Source organism: Mastigoproctus giganteus, chromosome 10, assembly GCF_048544385.1.
Source record: "Mastigoproctus giganteus isolate SK-2022 chromosome 10, ASM4854438v1, whole genome shotgun sequence".
In the NCBI taxonomy this organism is placed as follows: Eukaryota; Metazoa; Arthropoda; class Arachnida; order Uropygi; family Thelyphonidae; genus Mastigoproctus; species Mastigoproctus giganteus.
The window spans coordinates 132,205,872-132,222,879 of record NC_143584.1 but is presented as its reverse complement, the minus strand read 5'-3'; the positions used below and the strand labels follow the sequence as shown (position 1 = coordinate 132,222,879).

Sequence of the window (17,008 nt, the reverse complement as noted above, 5' to 3'; positions counted from 1 at the left end):
TCTAGTCTGCGCAGGAACCGAAAAGAGGAAGTTGTTCTATCTCGACTCCGCATAGGACATTGTCACTTGACACACTGCTATTTGCTGAGGGCAGACGATCGTCCTATGTGCAGAAATTGTGACACCATTTTAACAGTCCGTCATATTTTAATTGAATGTCCGTCCTTTTATAATGACCGCCGTTTATGTTTTAGCCATCTGTCTGAACCTTATACACTCAGACAAGTTTTATCGGACAATGACAACGTGTCAGTTATTTTTAAGTTTTTACGACTTATTAATCTAAATAATTCTATCTAAAATATTTTTATCGTTTTATGCTACATGAACGTTTTATATCGTATATTATTTTACAATAATATACAAATAATTTTAATATTATAGTTTTATATCCTACATCCTTTTGACTTGGCGCATTATAGCCTTAGATGCTAATGCGCCATAAAACCCTAAAACAAACAAACAAACCCTTGCCTAAGTAAATCAAAATGGTATACGATCATAGTGCATAATCTGAAAATTTACTGATTATACCTGACTGTGCTCTGTGTCACCAGATTAAGGCATGAACACCATGTTATTTTTACTGCTTGTTCGAATGACTTGTGGTGACATGATGAAAAAAAGGAAAAGGTCAATATCATACCCATGATATGGAGGGAGACAAAATACCATAATGGTGCATGTTGCTTTTGTGATGTGACTGGATTCTCAGCAGATGTTTATTAGTTGTTATGTGAACCTGAATTCAGCAATGGGATCTCTCCCTCACAATGAAAATATTCTAATTTCAGTACTCCACGTCATGGGCTGGATTCTTTAGCAGACTAAATGGAATGTGGTGAAGGCAGGATTGGCAGAGACCGAACTTCAGTCATTTCTGAGTACACATCAGAGATTGGAGCCATTGTTGTTTAACCAACATGAGCCAAATGACTTCATTAGAGATCTAGCCCTCTGCAAAGATAAAGCTTCTTGTCTTGAGACTAAAGCAGAAACGTTTGGTTCAGAAGAATATTAAACCATCTCACTATCAAAAGAAACAGCTTTGCAAGTTATCTTTGCAGTAAATTGTACAGAATATCACCAAAATGTCTACTGACATGATATCAGTGGAGTTTATAGGGAATTATCAAAGATCAGTGCTCTTTCTTTCTCACAGTGAAATTTGAAAACTGTTGTCAAATGCAGACATTCTTTTCCCACTCTTTTCATCTGAAGGAGACACTATAAAAGACACTACTGGAAGTAGTTCAATACAGCACTTATCGCTGTTATATCTGTGGTGATCTCAAGTCATTGGTATGTAAATGGTCATTAAAGGAGGGCTCAGAAAATATTTTTGCTTCCTATGGGACAATTGTTCTACCACAAAATAATTCATCAGATGTGACTGGCCGTAAAGAAGCACATATGAGTCAGAAATGAGTAACGGTAAGAGTAGTGTTCCATTAGCAGATCCAATGAAGATTTCCTTTCTATCTCCCTATCTAAACTTGGCCTAATAAAGAGTTTTGTGAAAGTAGTGATTAAGAGGAATTTGAGAGGAGATCATTGAAGGAGGAATTTTCAAAGGTCAGTGCCATGAAAGTGAAAGAGAGAACCTTTGTGGACCCTAAATCAGAGAACTCCTTCAGGATAAAACCTCAAACTTTTGATTAAGGAAACTCCAAATTTCAATTTGCCTTACCCTGCCGTAAAATGGACATAGACAGGGAATCCTCATTAGGTAATACTGTGCTTGAAATAGTTTTGAAGAAAACTTTAATACTGGAAAATCGGTTTTCCGAAAGAAAGAAAGAAAGAAAGAAAGAGAATAAAGCAAGGCAAACACAAGACTTCAGCCCTCTGGAAACAATTTGAAGGCAGACAAGAAATAAACAGTAGATACACTCTTCTTCTTCTTGTCAGTCCATTTTCTATCCTTTAATTTTCTTTAAGGGTTTTAATTTTACATCTGAAGGGTGGATTGTTAAACCTTCTCAGTGGTGAACTCTCCACTTTGTCCCATCCCTATCCATTGACCTGTTTAGCTTGGGTGACCCTACGAGGAGCTTCAGCTCCTGCTAGCATAGCACTCGGGGTCATTGGGGTACTCAACCTCCTCACCTCGATGAGGTGGTAGTCCATGACGAAGATAGATATGCTATTCAGTGGAATTTCTGCATTGTCATGCCAAAATCACATCTCAATACGTTCCATTAATTCTGTCTATAGGAAACATATTTAAAACCAACTGACACTTCAAGGGTACATACTATGTTTAGAAAAGACAGAAACAAGCCAACTACATGTAGAGCTCATGGTGAAATTGCAATTCTCATCAATTCGCACTTTACCCACTCAACATGCCCATAGAAATTGTAGCATCCCAATTGCTATAGGTATGTACAGGAACTCCCCATGGAACACTACATAAGTCAGATTTTACGTAAGTCGGAATTTTCCCCATGCTTGTGCAGCACTCGCAACCTGAATTGATTGAATCAAAAAAGAAATATTCGACGAACATGCAAATAGAATTATTTATTGTATTTATTCAATTTTTTTATCTCATGCACAGGAAAAATTACAATAACGTGCAATTAAAAAAAATTTCAAAATTATAAAATTACAAAAAAAGAGAGGAGACAGGCATAACATCAGTAGTTTTACCTCTCGAGCATCATTGCCAGAATCAATGTATCCATCTGATAAGTACACCGCTGCAGGCATTGAGGGCTGTGGAGATTTCGAAGGGGTCAGCTGTTCAGCCTTAAGAAAGAACATATTAATGAATGACTGAATGGCAGCTTTTTTCTTTTCATTGTAGATTTCATTCTAGCAAGCAAGCATATCATTCACCCCTCTGTTAACTTTTAATTATCATTTGCTGTCAGGATCCATCTTCTCAAACCTCGCGATTGCCGATGCAATTTCACGAAATGCCATTGCCATCTCCCTGGTGATGAAGCATCTTGGCTCCTCATTTGGTTCATCTTGAGCTTTGTCAGCATTTTCTTCTTTCACTATCGCTGCATGCAAGTCAATAAGTTCTTCAATAGATAATTCCTTCTCTTGTTCCTCTATTAACTCCTCCACGTCTTTGGCATAAAACCTCCAACTGAAGTAGCTCTGCAACCTTTACAGTCTTATCTGTAACCTCTTCCTATGATTCGTCTTTTTCAAATCCTGCGAGCCTTTTATGTGCCATGGGCATATTTTCTTCCATGTACCATTTAAACAACTTTCAGTAATTTATGCCCAAGATGAGCTGCCAGAGCAGGTCATGGAGTTTTGTCAATGATATATAGAAATTTTGCTAGCAGAGACAAGGAGGTGATTATCCCTTTGTATAAGGCAATGGTCAGGCCACACCTTGAGTACTGTTTACAGGTCTGAAGGCCTCATTTTAGGAAGAATGTAGAGTTGCTAGAATGAGTACAGAGAAGGGCAACAAGATTGGTGAGAGGAACAAAGGGGTGTGTGCTTATGAAGAAAGGCTTATGTTCTGCAAGTTGCAGCATCTGGAGACTGCACCTGCAAGGTGATCTGATTGAGGTGTTTATGACCTTGAATGGTTTGAGCAGGCACATTGCTGATGGGATACTTCTGCTTGCTCAGATTAAGAACCTGAGTGGGCATAGATTCAAATTGAGGAAAGACAGTTGTAGAATAGATGTGCGGAAGTTTGCCTTTAGCTAGCGGGTAGTTGATTGTCTGAACAGACTTCCATCTGTTGTTGTGGAAGTTGATAGCTTAAATAGACAAACATTTGGAGTGACCAGGGTGTAATTGGAAGGGGTTTTTTTTTTTTTTTTTTTTTTTTGGCTGATGCTGTATAATATAAGCTTGCTTATACAGCATCAGCCAAAAAAAAAAAAAAAAAAAAGAGGCATATGAAGCTTACTTGCATCATATGCCTCAACTAACGCTAATGCTATAGCTGCAATGAACGTGCTAGTAGAGCAGCTTTCAAACAGAGTGGACACTGTACTGTTTGTTTGTTGACGATCTCATAATTTCCTGTCACTACCAAAATGTGAGAACTGTAGAGACAGCTTCAAGGGTTCATTAATAAAGTAAGTACATGGGCTTCTGACTTTGGCTTAATTTTTTTTTTTTTTAAATCAGTTTCTTTAGACTTTCCATACAAAAAACAACATATTCTTTTATGAAGATAACATCACCCCAACCCATAATTAATGTTAAATGACCCCTCTTGGCTAAATTTTGCTAAACACATCAAATAGTTTAGAACTAATTTCCTAAAAAGCCAGATATCTTAGTAAATTTGGCCTATCAGCAGTCAGGTGGGTACTGATCATTTCATTTTCCTTTATTTATATAGAACTCCTGCCAATGGAGTACCAATCTATGACACTGCAAAGCCTAGTGTTCTGTAATAGCTTCTTCCAGTTCACTGCAACGCTGTACATATTGCATTAGGGCCCTTTGTACTTCTTGAATTCATAGTTTATATGCTGACACACACACAAACTGCCACTCTCCATTAGGAGATACAGCTGATGTTGCAATATGCATGTAAAGTTTATTCTCTGCCTGAACAGTTTAACTGGCCAGTATTGTCTATGCCACAGTAGGAAACTCTGTACAACAACTGTCCTTCCATAAGTTGCGGGCCTCCGTAGCCAGGTGGGCAGGAGCAGCAGTGCATAGCACACGCTTCTTGATTAGACTAGGGTTTGAGCCCATGACCACCAAATATGGAGGATGCGGAAAGGCCAGGGAATGACCACCGCATATCCCTGGAGCAATATGGCTTTAGTTGCTAATGCTCCTAAAAACCAAACAACATCCATCAATTGCCTAGTTAGTATGTGACTCGATGAACTATAACCAAACCTGAATTTCATATTATGAAACATTGCAGCCACTCTAAAGCTTCCTCCACCACTGTTGAGTTCAACTCCACCAAAATGTTACCTTCAGATTCAAAAGTGGAACAACCAACCGCAGGGGCTCACATCTGGTGAGTATGGGCTTGGCACACCAAGGGTCCTGAGCTGAATATCATCATTCTTCTCGTTTTTGGTGATTCCCCTCCTACTTTTCTCTCTCTCTCTCTCTCAGGGTACTCAAATTTTTTTTTGGTTGGTGCAGCATAAGCCTCAGGCTTCCTTACACTATACGGCTATTAAGAAGAAGAAGGAGAACCTAATACTCAAACATCCTCTATAGCTGTATGCTACAATACAAGTCGAATACAGGGTGGTATGCTAGAACAAACCTAATTGATTCTAGAACCTCATTCGTTCTAGTATACATTGAAATATATGTATTTAGGGGTAATCCGTTTCAGGCCCACAATCTAGAGCAAAGTTACCATCCAATCATCATCATCACCAGCCATTTTCAATCCACTGCAGGATGAAGGCCTCTCCAGCAACTTTCCAGTTCCTTCTGTTTTGAGCACTGGCCATCCATTTACTACCCACAAACTCATGAATTTCATCTATCCATCTCCGCCTTTGTCTTCCAGGTTTTCTTCTAGCTTCTCTTGGGTACCATTCTGTTATTTTCTTAGTCCATCTGTCATCATGTCTCTGAGCTATGTGTCTGCCCAAGACCATTTTAGTTCTTTAGTTTTGATAAGACTGTCCTTTACTTGAGTTTGCTGCCTAATCCATGTGTTTCTCTTCTTATATAACAGTCTGATTCCCAATATAATTCTTTCCATTCTTCGCTGCATAGTTCTCAGCTTCTCTTCCATTCTTTTGGTGAGTGCCCAAGTTTCACTTCCATAAGTCATGGTGTGGCGTATACATTGGTTCATTATTTTACGTTTCAGACAAACTGGGATATTGCTCTTCAGTATGTGACTATATTTCCTGAATGCTATCCATCCAAAATTTATTCTTCTCTTGACTTCCAGCCATTTATCATTATTACAGTTAATAACTTGTCCCAGATAAGTATATGACTCCATCTTTTCAATTACTGCTCCTTCAATCATAATTTTCCTTTCTGTGGCATACTTGTTCATCATTACTTTTGTTTTAGCCATATTCATCTTTAGTCCAAATTCCTTACTAATTATGTATAACTGATTAAGATTTTCCTCTAATTCTTTGGGATCGTGGCTTATGACCACAATGTCATCTGCAAGTCGTAAATGGTTTAAGTACTCTCCGTTCACATTGACTCCTTTCTGCAACCAGTCTAATCTTCTGAAAGCTTCCTGAAGGGCAGCAGTAAACAGCTTCGAAGATATTGTGCCTCCTTGTCGAACTCCTTTCTTGATTTTAAATTTCCTACTGTCTTTGTCTAGTCTAATAAAGGAGGTAGTGTTCTCATATATTTTCTTCAAAATCATAATATATGGAGTATCTATGCCTTGTGTTTCCAGTGCCCGAAATATTGCCTTATGCTGTATGGAGTCAATTGCCTTTTCATAATCCACAAATGAATGCCAGGCATAATGGTGTTTTATATTCATTTGCTTTCTCCATTAGCTGTGATATTACGTGAAGGTGATCCATAGTTGAGAATCCTGTCTTAAAGCCAGCTTGCTCTTTGGGTTGATTCTCATCAAGTATTCTTTCTAATCTGTTAGTAATGACCCTTGTGAACAACTTGTAGATGTGGGATAACAAGCTAATTGTCTATAATTTCCAGTTTCTGATTTTTATCCTTTATTATGCAGCAAAACTATGATTGCATTATTCCACTGCTTGGGTGTCACACCTTTTCTAATGCACTTTGTGAAGAGTCTTGCCAATTTTTGTGTTATGTCTCTTCCTCCCAATTTTACCAACTCTACAGTAACTTCATCTTCCCCCAGGGCTTTCTCATTCTTCATTTTCTTCAATGCATGTTCTACCTCATCAGGAATAATATCAGGTATGTTGTATGTGTTGCTACTTTGCAATTCATCTTCCCCACTGCTGGCATCATTCCCTCGCTCCTTGTATAATTCTCTATAGTAGTCTTCTGCTATTTGAATTATGCCTTCTCTGCTGTTTATAAGTACACCATCGCTATTCTTCAGTTTCAGTATCATTTGTATTTCTGTATTACTGCTCGTGGCTGCTGATTTAAATCCTTTGTTTTCCTTTAATGCTTGTTCTACTTTTCTTGTGTTAAATCTTCTTATGTCCTCTCTGAGTCTCTTTCTAATGGCTTTGCATAACTCAGTATACTCAATTTTTTCCTTGTTAGTATTTATCTTGCTCTTCATTTTTCACCTTTGGTTCATCATATCAAGTGTTTCTTGACTAATTTTTTCTTCTTTGGATTTCTTTTTCCCTATAGGTTTCTTGGGCTTTATCACTTTCAGAAAGTTGTAATATTCCTCGTCGATATCTTTGTCCTGAGCAGTCTGCAGAAGCTCAAACTTGTTCTTAAGTTCCAGTACATACTGCTTTTTCTCCCCTTCTGTTATCTCAAAGACTTTTGTATTATTTACTCGAGTCAGTTTTCTCCTTTCCTGCATCTATATCAAGTGTACATCTTACCATTCTGTGATCACTTCCAACATTTACCTTATTCAGGACGGTAATATCATTCACAATATATCTTCTGTTAGTGAGGATGAAGTCGATTTCATTAGTTGTTAATCCATTTGGACTCTTCTATGTCCACTTTCTGTTCAACCTTTTCTTGAAAAAAGTGTTCATTACTGACAATCCTTGAAATTCTGCAAATTCCACAAGTCTTTCACCTCTTTCATTTCTTTCACCAATTGAAAAATTTCCTATAGGTCCCCTTTCTGCAATGTTTTGTCCTTTTCCAACCTTAGCATTGAAGTCCCGCATAATAATAGTGTAGTGGGTTTTCTGCTCATCTAGAAGACTCTTAATTTCGGTGTACATTTCTTCAACCTCTTCGTCATCATGGCTCGATGTTGGTGCATAAATCATTATAATGTTTAGCTTGTACCTCTTAGAAATCTTGAGTATTAGTCTTGACACCCTTGGTGATGTACTTTTGAATTCCAAAAATGTTGTTTTTTAAATATTTATGGACCAGAAACCCAACTCCATCTTCACTCCTTTCACTGTTTCCATTGGTGTACAGCAGATTTCCACTTGATAAACTTATAAGTGATTCATTTCTTCTTCTTGTTTCAGTCAAACCGATGATATTCCAATTCACATTTTCTAATTCCTTTTCCAGCTCTAATATCCTGTCTTCACTGATGAGTGATCTTCCGTTATAACAGGCCAAGTTCAGTTTCCGTGCATGGCAGCCTGGTCGTACCCAGAGATTCTTAGCACCCTCTGCTTCCACTCTGATCCTCTTGCTGCCAAAAGAGGGGGAGTGAAAGCCGCTGGGGACTGAGGGCCATTTGTTTTGTCGTATGCTGTCATATGCTGGAGGGTTTGGTGTTTTCCTCTTCACGCTGACCAGGCATCTTGAAGAGAACCACTCTACACGTTCGTTGCCACCTAAGTGACGTATCAGAGCTTATCATCAAAAAGGCTTGCATGAATGGATTTTAGGACTTCTCCTAAATCTTCTGTGATAGAGAGATATTGGATCGATCAGTGTTTTAAGCTGAGTGTCTGATAACACACAGGATACCTGTTCCCCTCTAAGCCCCATCCAATATACCATCCGATATACCATCCAATACAATGACTTAAACAGCAAAAACATAATACAAAATTTAAAAAAACATAAGTGTAAAAATAATATAAAATTTATTTATTTATATTTATTTATATACACTGTACATAAAATTTGAAAGACATAAACAGTTTCCTTGGTGAAAAATATGAACAAACTTTCCCTAATAAAAAACATAAACAATCTAACACACATGAAAAGGATAAACAATCTTTCCCTAGTGAAAACTGTGATTGTAGTTTCCATAATAAAAGCATAAGAAATCTTTCTCAAATGAAAACCATAAACGATATTCCCCCCAGTGAAAATATAAACTAACTTTCCCTAATAAAAATTATAAAAAATCACAGAGGTGGAAGGAGAGGAATCATCGTTCCTACTCATCTTGGGTGACTGTCCTGTGACAGGTTCATCACTTGGAGGGTGTTTGTCCACCTTTTTGAAGAATGAATCCAAGGTTGACTGCTTTATCCTGGATTTTTGACCATCCAAAAGTGGCCCATCAAAATGTCATTAAAATGATTAAGGCCCATTTTCACAGAGGCAATATCTGGGTAATAATCTTTTATAATATATTAAAGGAGGCAGCAAAGGAAGTAAGCAAACCTATAGCCATAATTATGAGAGTTTCCTTGGACTCAGGGGAGGTACCCACAGACTGGAGAAGTGCAAATGTCACCCCAATTCACAAAGGAGGATCAAAGGCTGACACAAGTAATTATAGACCTGTGAGTTTAACTTCTGTTCCAGGAAAATTAATGGAGGCACTAGTTAAAGAAGCACTGCAGGATCATTTAGACAAGACTTCAGCTATAGCTCGGACACAGCATGGTTTTGTTAAGGGGAAGTCTTGCCTGACCAATCTGATTGGATACTATGATGCAGTCACAAAGGAACTGGATGCAGGGAATAACTTTGATATTATATACTTGGATCTTAGAAAGGCTTTTGATACTGTTGCACATGGAAGACTGCTGCACAAATTGGAGCAGTGTGGCATTGGAGGCAAATTGCTGCTGTGGATAAAGGGGTGGCTGAGGGGGAGAAGACAGAGAGTGGTAATCAATGGACACTGCTCGTCGTGGACTAATGTTATTAGTGGAGTCCCTCAGGGCTCAGTGTTGGGTCCATTATTGTTTTCTGTATTCATAAATGATATTGATGAGGGTATATCAAGCTTAATGTCGAAGTTTGCAGACGATACAAAGGTAGGCAGGGTTGTCAAGGACACTACTGACACTATGCTGCTGCAACAGGATCTGGAAAGGTTGAGTAGATGGGCTGAGAGGTGGCAAATGAAGTTTAACATTGACAAATATAAAGTACTACACATGGGAAACAGCAACCCCAGAGCAACGTATCAACTCTGTGGTACTACACAGACAGTGGTAGAGAATGAAAGGGACCTGGGTGTGGTTGTGCAGGCAAATATGAAGTTCTCTGAGCAGTGCAGATGGGCTGCAAGAGTAGCTCATGGTGTATTGTCAATGATATATAGGAATTTTTCTAGCAGGGATAAGGAGATGATTATTCCCTTGTATAAGGCAATGGTCAGGCCACCTAGAGTACTGTATACAGGTCTGGAGGCCTCATTTCAAGAAGGATGTAGAGCTGCTGGAACGAGTACAGAGAAGGGCAACAAGATTAGTGAATGGAACAAAGGGGTGCTCTTATGAAGAAAGGCTTAAGTTTTGCAAATTACAGTGTCTGGAGACTAGGCACCAGCGAGGTGATCTGATAGAGGTGTATAAAGCCTTGAATGGTTTGAGCATGCTCAATGCTGATGGGATTCTTCCTCTCGCTCAGAATAATCACCTGAGAGGGCATAAATTCAAATTGAGGAAAGACAGATGTAGGATAGACGTGCGGAAATTTGCCTTTAGCCAGCGGATGGTTGGTTGGTGGAACAGACTTCCATCCCTTGTGGTGGAGGTTGATAGCCTAAATAAGTTTAAGGCTCAGCTGGACAGGTATTTTGAACGAACAGAGGGGTGAAGTGGAAGTGGGTTTTTTTTTTTTTTTTTGGCTGATGCTGCATAAGCTTGCTTTCTTGCATCAAATGCCTCTACTAATGCTAATGCTAATAAGTTTAGACAGTTTATTCCAGCAAGAGAACACCTCTTTAGGGTCCTCAGCTGGAATGCTGTGACTTTTTTCCTTGTCTTCGTCATTCTCGTCCCTGAAAGTTTCCTCTTCTTCAGTCCTCTGCCTCTTCATCGTGAAGCTCTGCTATCTCCTCAAATGATGGTTCCTTTCTGTGATCCTCCACCAATTCATCCATGTCATTGTCATTGATCTCCAGGTCCATGGAACTGCCCAGACACACAATTTCCTGCACAACAGGCTCTTTATCCAACTGTTGAAAGCCTTCGAAGTCCCTTGGTCCACAGCATGAGGCCGCAATGGCCTCCAAGCCGAATACAAGCACCTAACAGAAACCTCCTTCCAAACAACCACAATTAGGAAAACAGCATCCGCTATATTGAAGTGGCCTCAAAACATTTCCTGACCAGTGCTTTAGTGTAGAGTTTTTAAAATTTATGATCACCTGCTGGTCCATAGGCTGTAGGAGAGGAGGCATATTGAGTGGCAAGAAGTGAACCTTGATAAAACTGAACTCATCTGGTAATTCTTCCATCAAATTAGGAGGGTGGGCTAGAGCATTGTCCATGACCAAAAGAACTTTCAATGAGTGATCCTTCTCCATACGGTAGTCACGGACAGCGGGGCCAAACACCTCAGTCACCCTGTCGGAGAAAAGACTCTTGATTACCCAAGCCTTGTGGTTGGAATGCCACAAAACTCCAAGGCAGTTTTTAGAAATATTTAGATATTTCTAAATGGTTTCGCAAGCAATGGTTTGACCTTGCAGTCACCCAAAGCATTGGCACAAAGGAGGAATATAAGCTGGTCTTTCATTGGCTTATGGCCAGGCAAGGTGGCCTCCTCCTTCATGATATGTGTTCTTCATGGTATATTTTCTTCCAGAAAAGGCCAGTTTCTTCACAGTTAAACACATGCTGCGAAAGAAAGCCATCCTCAGTTATTTTCTTAAATTTCTCACAATGTTGCTCAGCATCGTCCCTATCTGCACTGGCAATGCACCTTGCCTCACAACACTGTGTAATCCAGTCATATTCCTAAATCCAGTGAACCACCCCTTGGTGCCAAAAAACTCCTTCACAGTACCAGTACTTGTACTAGGAGCCTTAGCACCAAGTTCCTCAGGCAGGTACATCTTTTTTAACACCCCAGGGGCTCACATCTGGTGAGTATGGGCTTAGCCGTCCTGAGCTGGATATCATCATGCTTCTTTTTCTTGGTGAGTCCCTTGTACTCTCTCTCTCTCTCTCTCTCTCTCTCTCTCTCTCTCTCTCTCTCGGTAATTTAGAAATTTTTTTTTTTTTTTTTTTTTTTGGCTAGTGCAGCATAAGCCTCAGGCTTCCTTGCACCATACGGCTAATAATAATAATAATAATTGTTTGGCCTTTTCACAAATAATTGCCTCACTGATATTATCACCTGCCATTTGTTTTTCATTAATCGACACTAATAGAAGAGTTTCCATCTTTTCCATGATATTACAATGTGAACTGCTTAACCTAAAGATTCCCTTCGCGACCTGTGCACTTTTTATTTCTTCCTTGTTTTTTTAAAATTGTGCTGATTGTTGATTTAGCCATACCATATTCAGCACTTAGATCTCCTACACGTTTTTCACTTTCTCACTTGGAAATTATTTCTTTCTTAATGTAGTAGTAGTAGTAGTAGTAGTAGTAGTAGTGGCACATGATGCAAGAAAGCAAGTGTAGGAGCTTATGCTGCATCAGCCAAAAAAAAAAAAAAAAAAAAATCATCACACCATTCCCTCCAAATGCCTGTCCAGTTCCTCCTTAAATTTATTTAACCTATCAACTTCCACAACGACAGATGGAAGTTTGTTCCAGCAATTAACCACCCGCTGGCTAAAGGCAAATTTCCGCACATCTATTCTACATCTGTCCTTTCTTAATTTGAACTTATGTCCCCGTAGGTTCGTAATCTGAACAAGTGGAAGGATCCCATCAGAATTCAGCGTGCTCAACCCATTCAAGGCCTTATAGACCTCAATCAGATCACCGCGCAGGTGCCTAGTCTCCAGCCACTGCAATTTGCAGAACTTAAGCCTCTCTTGGTAAGAGAATCCCTTCATTCCCCTCACCAATCGTGTTGCTCTTCTCTGTACACGCTCAAGCAAATCTACATCCTTCCTTAAATGAGGCCTCCAGACCTATACGCAGTACTCAAGGCGTGGCCTGACCATTGCCTTATACAGAGGGACAATCACCTCCTTTTCCCTGCTAGCAAAATTCCTATATATCATTGACAAAACCCCATGACCTGCCCTGGCAGCCTGTCTGCATTGCTCAGAAAACTTCATATCTGACTGCACAATTACTCCCAGGTCTTTTTCATTTTCTACCACCTTAAGTGTAGTACCACACAGTTGGTACGTTTCTCTGGGGTTACTTCTACCCATATGCAGTACTTTGCATTTGTCAAGGTTGAACTTCAGTTGCCACTTCTTAGCCCATCTGCCCAAATTATCTAGATCCTGTTGCAGTAGCACACTGCCATTACTGTCATTAACAACCCTGCCAACCTTTGTGTCATCTGCAAACTTCGACATTAAGCCTGATATACCTTCATCAATATCATTGATAAATACACAAAACAACAGTGGACCCAACACCGAACCCTGTGGGACTCCACTAATAACATTAGTCCATGTCTAAGTTAATTAGCTTTTCTCTCTATTTTGCTGGCTCATGGCTAAAGTTATATAGTAGAATAATAAAAAAATATATTTTCACTGCTAAAGGGCAAATAAGTAGATAACTAAACTAATAACTGAACTCAACTAATGATAACAAAGATGATAACTGATGCTCTAATCAAAGCGGGAAGGCTCCGACACATCACATCCATGCTACATCAGCCAATAGTATTCCTCCGCTTTCATTGTAGCATCTGTGTTCGTTGTAGCATCCCAATTTTATTGATAAAAACTGTTCATTCTGCATCGTTCATTGTAGCATACCTGACTCTATTTCAATTAAGTTCCAGTATACACAGATGAATCAAAAAGTGAAGCGAAAGTGGGAATAGCTAGACTATTTTTTAAATATCACATTAGCACAGCAACTAAATGAATGCAGTATATACACTGCAGACAGACCTTGCAACATACAAAATATAAATGGCCATAGAAAATCACATAAAGTTCATTGCAATCACGGAAGAATCCCCCTGGATGCCTCTCATCCAAGTTAATGAATGTAGGATAGACACAGTAGACACACTTTTGGATACGTGGACATCTACAAAACTCGGGTAATGAATTGGCATATAATGTTATTAAATCAGTTACCACTCCACCAGAGAGTAGACAAAATAAATACCTTATGGAGACTATATACCTGTATAATTAGGTGCAATTGCATATACCAGTTGTATTTGGTTGATTGGGGATTTATTTGGTGCATCAGCATCTATGGCCATAGGGCGCCATACCAGTTGTAACTCAGTTGGTAAGATCAAAGAGACAACTAACTGAAACACAGTAAACCAGCTACAGTCATGTTCATCTAGCATCAGAATGAATAGACAGGAGGAAGTTATTTCTCAAGTGAGAATTGGATACAAGAATTCTACTCATGCTTATCTACTAAGAGGTGATGACCCTTCCCCGCACGGAGTATTTTAGATGTAACATGCTGCTTACAATTATGCATATCTTTGTGGACTGCTCCAGTTATACACAAGAACAGCAAATGGTCCTGTCCCAGCTAAGCATCAGTCACTAAAACTATGGTCAATCTTAGGTAACAGTTCAAAAATCACAAAAGTGTTCTCCTTCCTGAAGATTATCAACATGTACCATGTTGTCTAAACAGTGATCTCATTGAAAACAATTAACCAAAGATACCAGATTATTATGGGGTGGTGGAACCTATCTTGAAAATTCATGAGTAAAATTGACCATTTATCTTCCACCATAAAAATTATCTTCCGCCAGAAAAATTCTAAAAAAGAAACAAGCAAACAATTTTGCCCTTCACTGACAACTCCTTCCCGTGCATTTGCTCCATCTGCTATAGGCATTCTCAGCCACATGTCATTTGGCACTGCAGAATTTCATAATAAGATAATCATTTAATTTCAATTCTTCTTTTCCATAGTTGTATTGCTGTTTTAAACCTTCTGATCCTGTTATTTGCTCATTATTCTCTTTAAAGTCCTTTATCCTCATTCCACCTTAAGTCTTATCATTTACCTAAATGCTTGTATACATGAATTGTGCTGAGTGTTTTTGAGGCTATAACCTAGCAAATTTAGATTGCTGTTTTATTTATTATAAATAAAACAGCAAGTTTGTTTTATTTAAATTATAAACTTGATTTTTGATGGGCAACCTTTTGTGTAAATCTCTTAAAAACCAGTTTTCTTTTTTCATTTCCTAAAAATATTATTAATAATGTAAAAATTGTTGCTTTATATCATTTAATCAACAAGCGAGTAATGAATAATTATTTCCTTAACAGATTTCAATGATCAGCCTCAATCTCCGTCTTTCTTATTATGACATGAGGATGTTCCTTCAGATATTTGAATCTGTTCAAAAGCAATCAGGATTTTGGATTAAAGACGAAAGAATTCCACGGGTTTCACCTTTTACAAGACATTCAGGTATGAACATATTTTTACTGAGTTTTATTTATAAATTTACAACTCGGTAATGTATATTATTTCCATAATTTTAAGAACAATAAATTTATAAATTTACAACTCGGTAATGTATATTATTTCCATAATTTTAAGAACAATAACCAATGTATTTCTGTATTTCCTTATGTTTTCCTAGACCTTTCATCAGTATCTAGTAATATAGGAAATTTTTAGTTTCTTTTAATATTTCTTGACTCTTTCTTCCACAGTTTATAGGAAATCATTGCATGGAAAAGAACAACTTGACTGTGTGAAATACACAGAATTTAATAAAATATAGTGTCTGTCTCTCCCTTTCGTATCTTATTTATATGGTGTGAATATCTATCTGTATGGTTATCTATATGGCTTACGTGAATGGTATATCTTACCTGTATGGTGTGAACGACTGACAGTTATATAAGAAAATAAACTCATTGAATGTAAGAGTTAATTTAGGGTACACAAGATACTCAACATAGAAGAGACAATAATAGTGCCAAGGTAGTTGAAAGTTTGGACTCTAGTCTGTTTTCAAGCAAACCCCTCTTGCAGTGTCTTTGAATTGGGCATCTGTATGTGATTAGTAAGTCTTCTTCCCTGTGATGCTGCTTGTCCTCTAGGTTAACATTAAATTTATTCTGGGATCTGTTATTCACAGCTTAGATTCCAGGTTGCCATCATAGTTATTTTTATGTATTTTTCATGTGCTGCAGCCAATGGAAACGTAGAAAGGGTATATCTTTCTTTTTTTCTAATTTTTTTTTTTTTTTTTTTTTATGAAAACCCCAATCACAAGAGGTATTAGTACCATATGTTGGTTTAAGTTTGTAAAGAGAAAGAAGATGCTTCTTGAGGTATCTGCACCAACACACCATTTTGACCTTTTCTTTACCATAGTAGGAGATCCTAAAATGGCTTATTCAGAATTAATTGGCTGGTAAGTTTCCCTGCAAAGATCAACTGTGTTGATATTATTTTCCTAGCTTCACTGGCTAATTTACAAGTTGAATTGGTTGTGATGTAGTGCTTTGGATTTTTAGGTTTCTCTGTCTGAGAAAAATTATTTTTGATATCTAGTGGGAATTGCCATGCGATCTGAAGAAGGCAATTATCACAGGAACTAAACAATAAAAAAACTCAGTAAATAAAAGTGAATAATAGACAGGAGGTAGGTAATGCTTCCATTCCTCCTGCAGGATGGCGACCAGTTGTTCTACCAGTTTGAGTTGCGTTGGCCTTTCCCAATGTGGCAGTTAATCCCATAGGTTCCGGACAACCCTTCCCCATTTCTTCCATCATGCAGTATGACTGATGACTTTTGATGTTATGATGAACATCATGGTGAGATCCAATCATCCTTACATTTCGAGGGTACAACTCTAAGATGGTGTTCGCAGGCCGGCCACTAGTTATACACCGGACCAAACCTATTGGTAACTCTTTAGGAGGCTTCCGGATCAGCTAGTGTATAATCTTGCTACCTGTAATCTGCCAGATAGTGACTGGAGGGAGTCGAAGTAGTATGTATGCGGGGGCATTGTCTGTCAAGGATCTGGGTATATTCTTAACATGTGTAGGCCATATCCAAAAATTTCATTACTTCATACAGCATGTCCCCCTCACTTTTTCTTACTATTGAATACACTATGAATTGTCAAACTAATAGATAAGCTTATCAGCGAAAAGA

At 38.4% G+C, this 17,008-nt stretch overlaps 1 protein-coding gene across 6 annotated transcripts in view; it reads left to right on the top strand.

The window, feature by feature from the left end:
- LOC150079291 (intermembrane lipid transfer protein VPS13D-like) overlaps positions 1 to 17,008 on the top strand; it is a 1,618,665-nt gene that overhangs the window by 1,000,122 nt on the left and 601,535 nt on the right. For all 6 annotated transcript variants that reach the window (XM_090383928.1, XM_090383929.1, XM_090383926.1 and 3 more), the window contains one exon: positions 15,156 to 15,300. In XM_090383928.1, the coding sequence (XP_090240054.1) occupies positions 15,156 to 15,300 (145 nt within the window). The remainder of the gene's footprint in view (positions 1 to 15,155; positions 15,301 to 17,008) is intronic.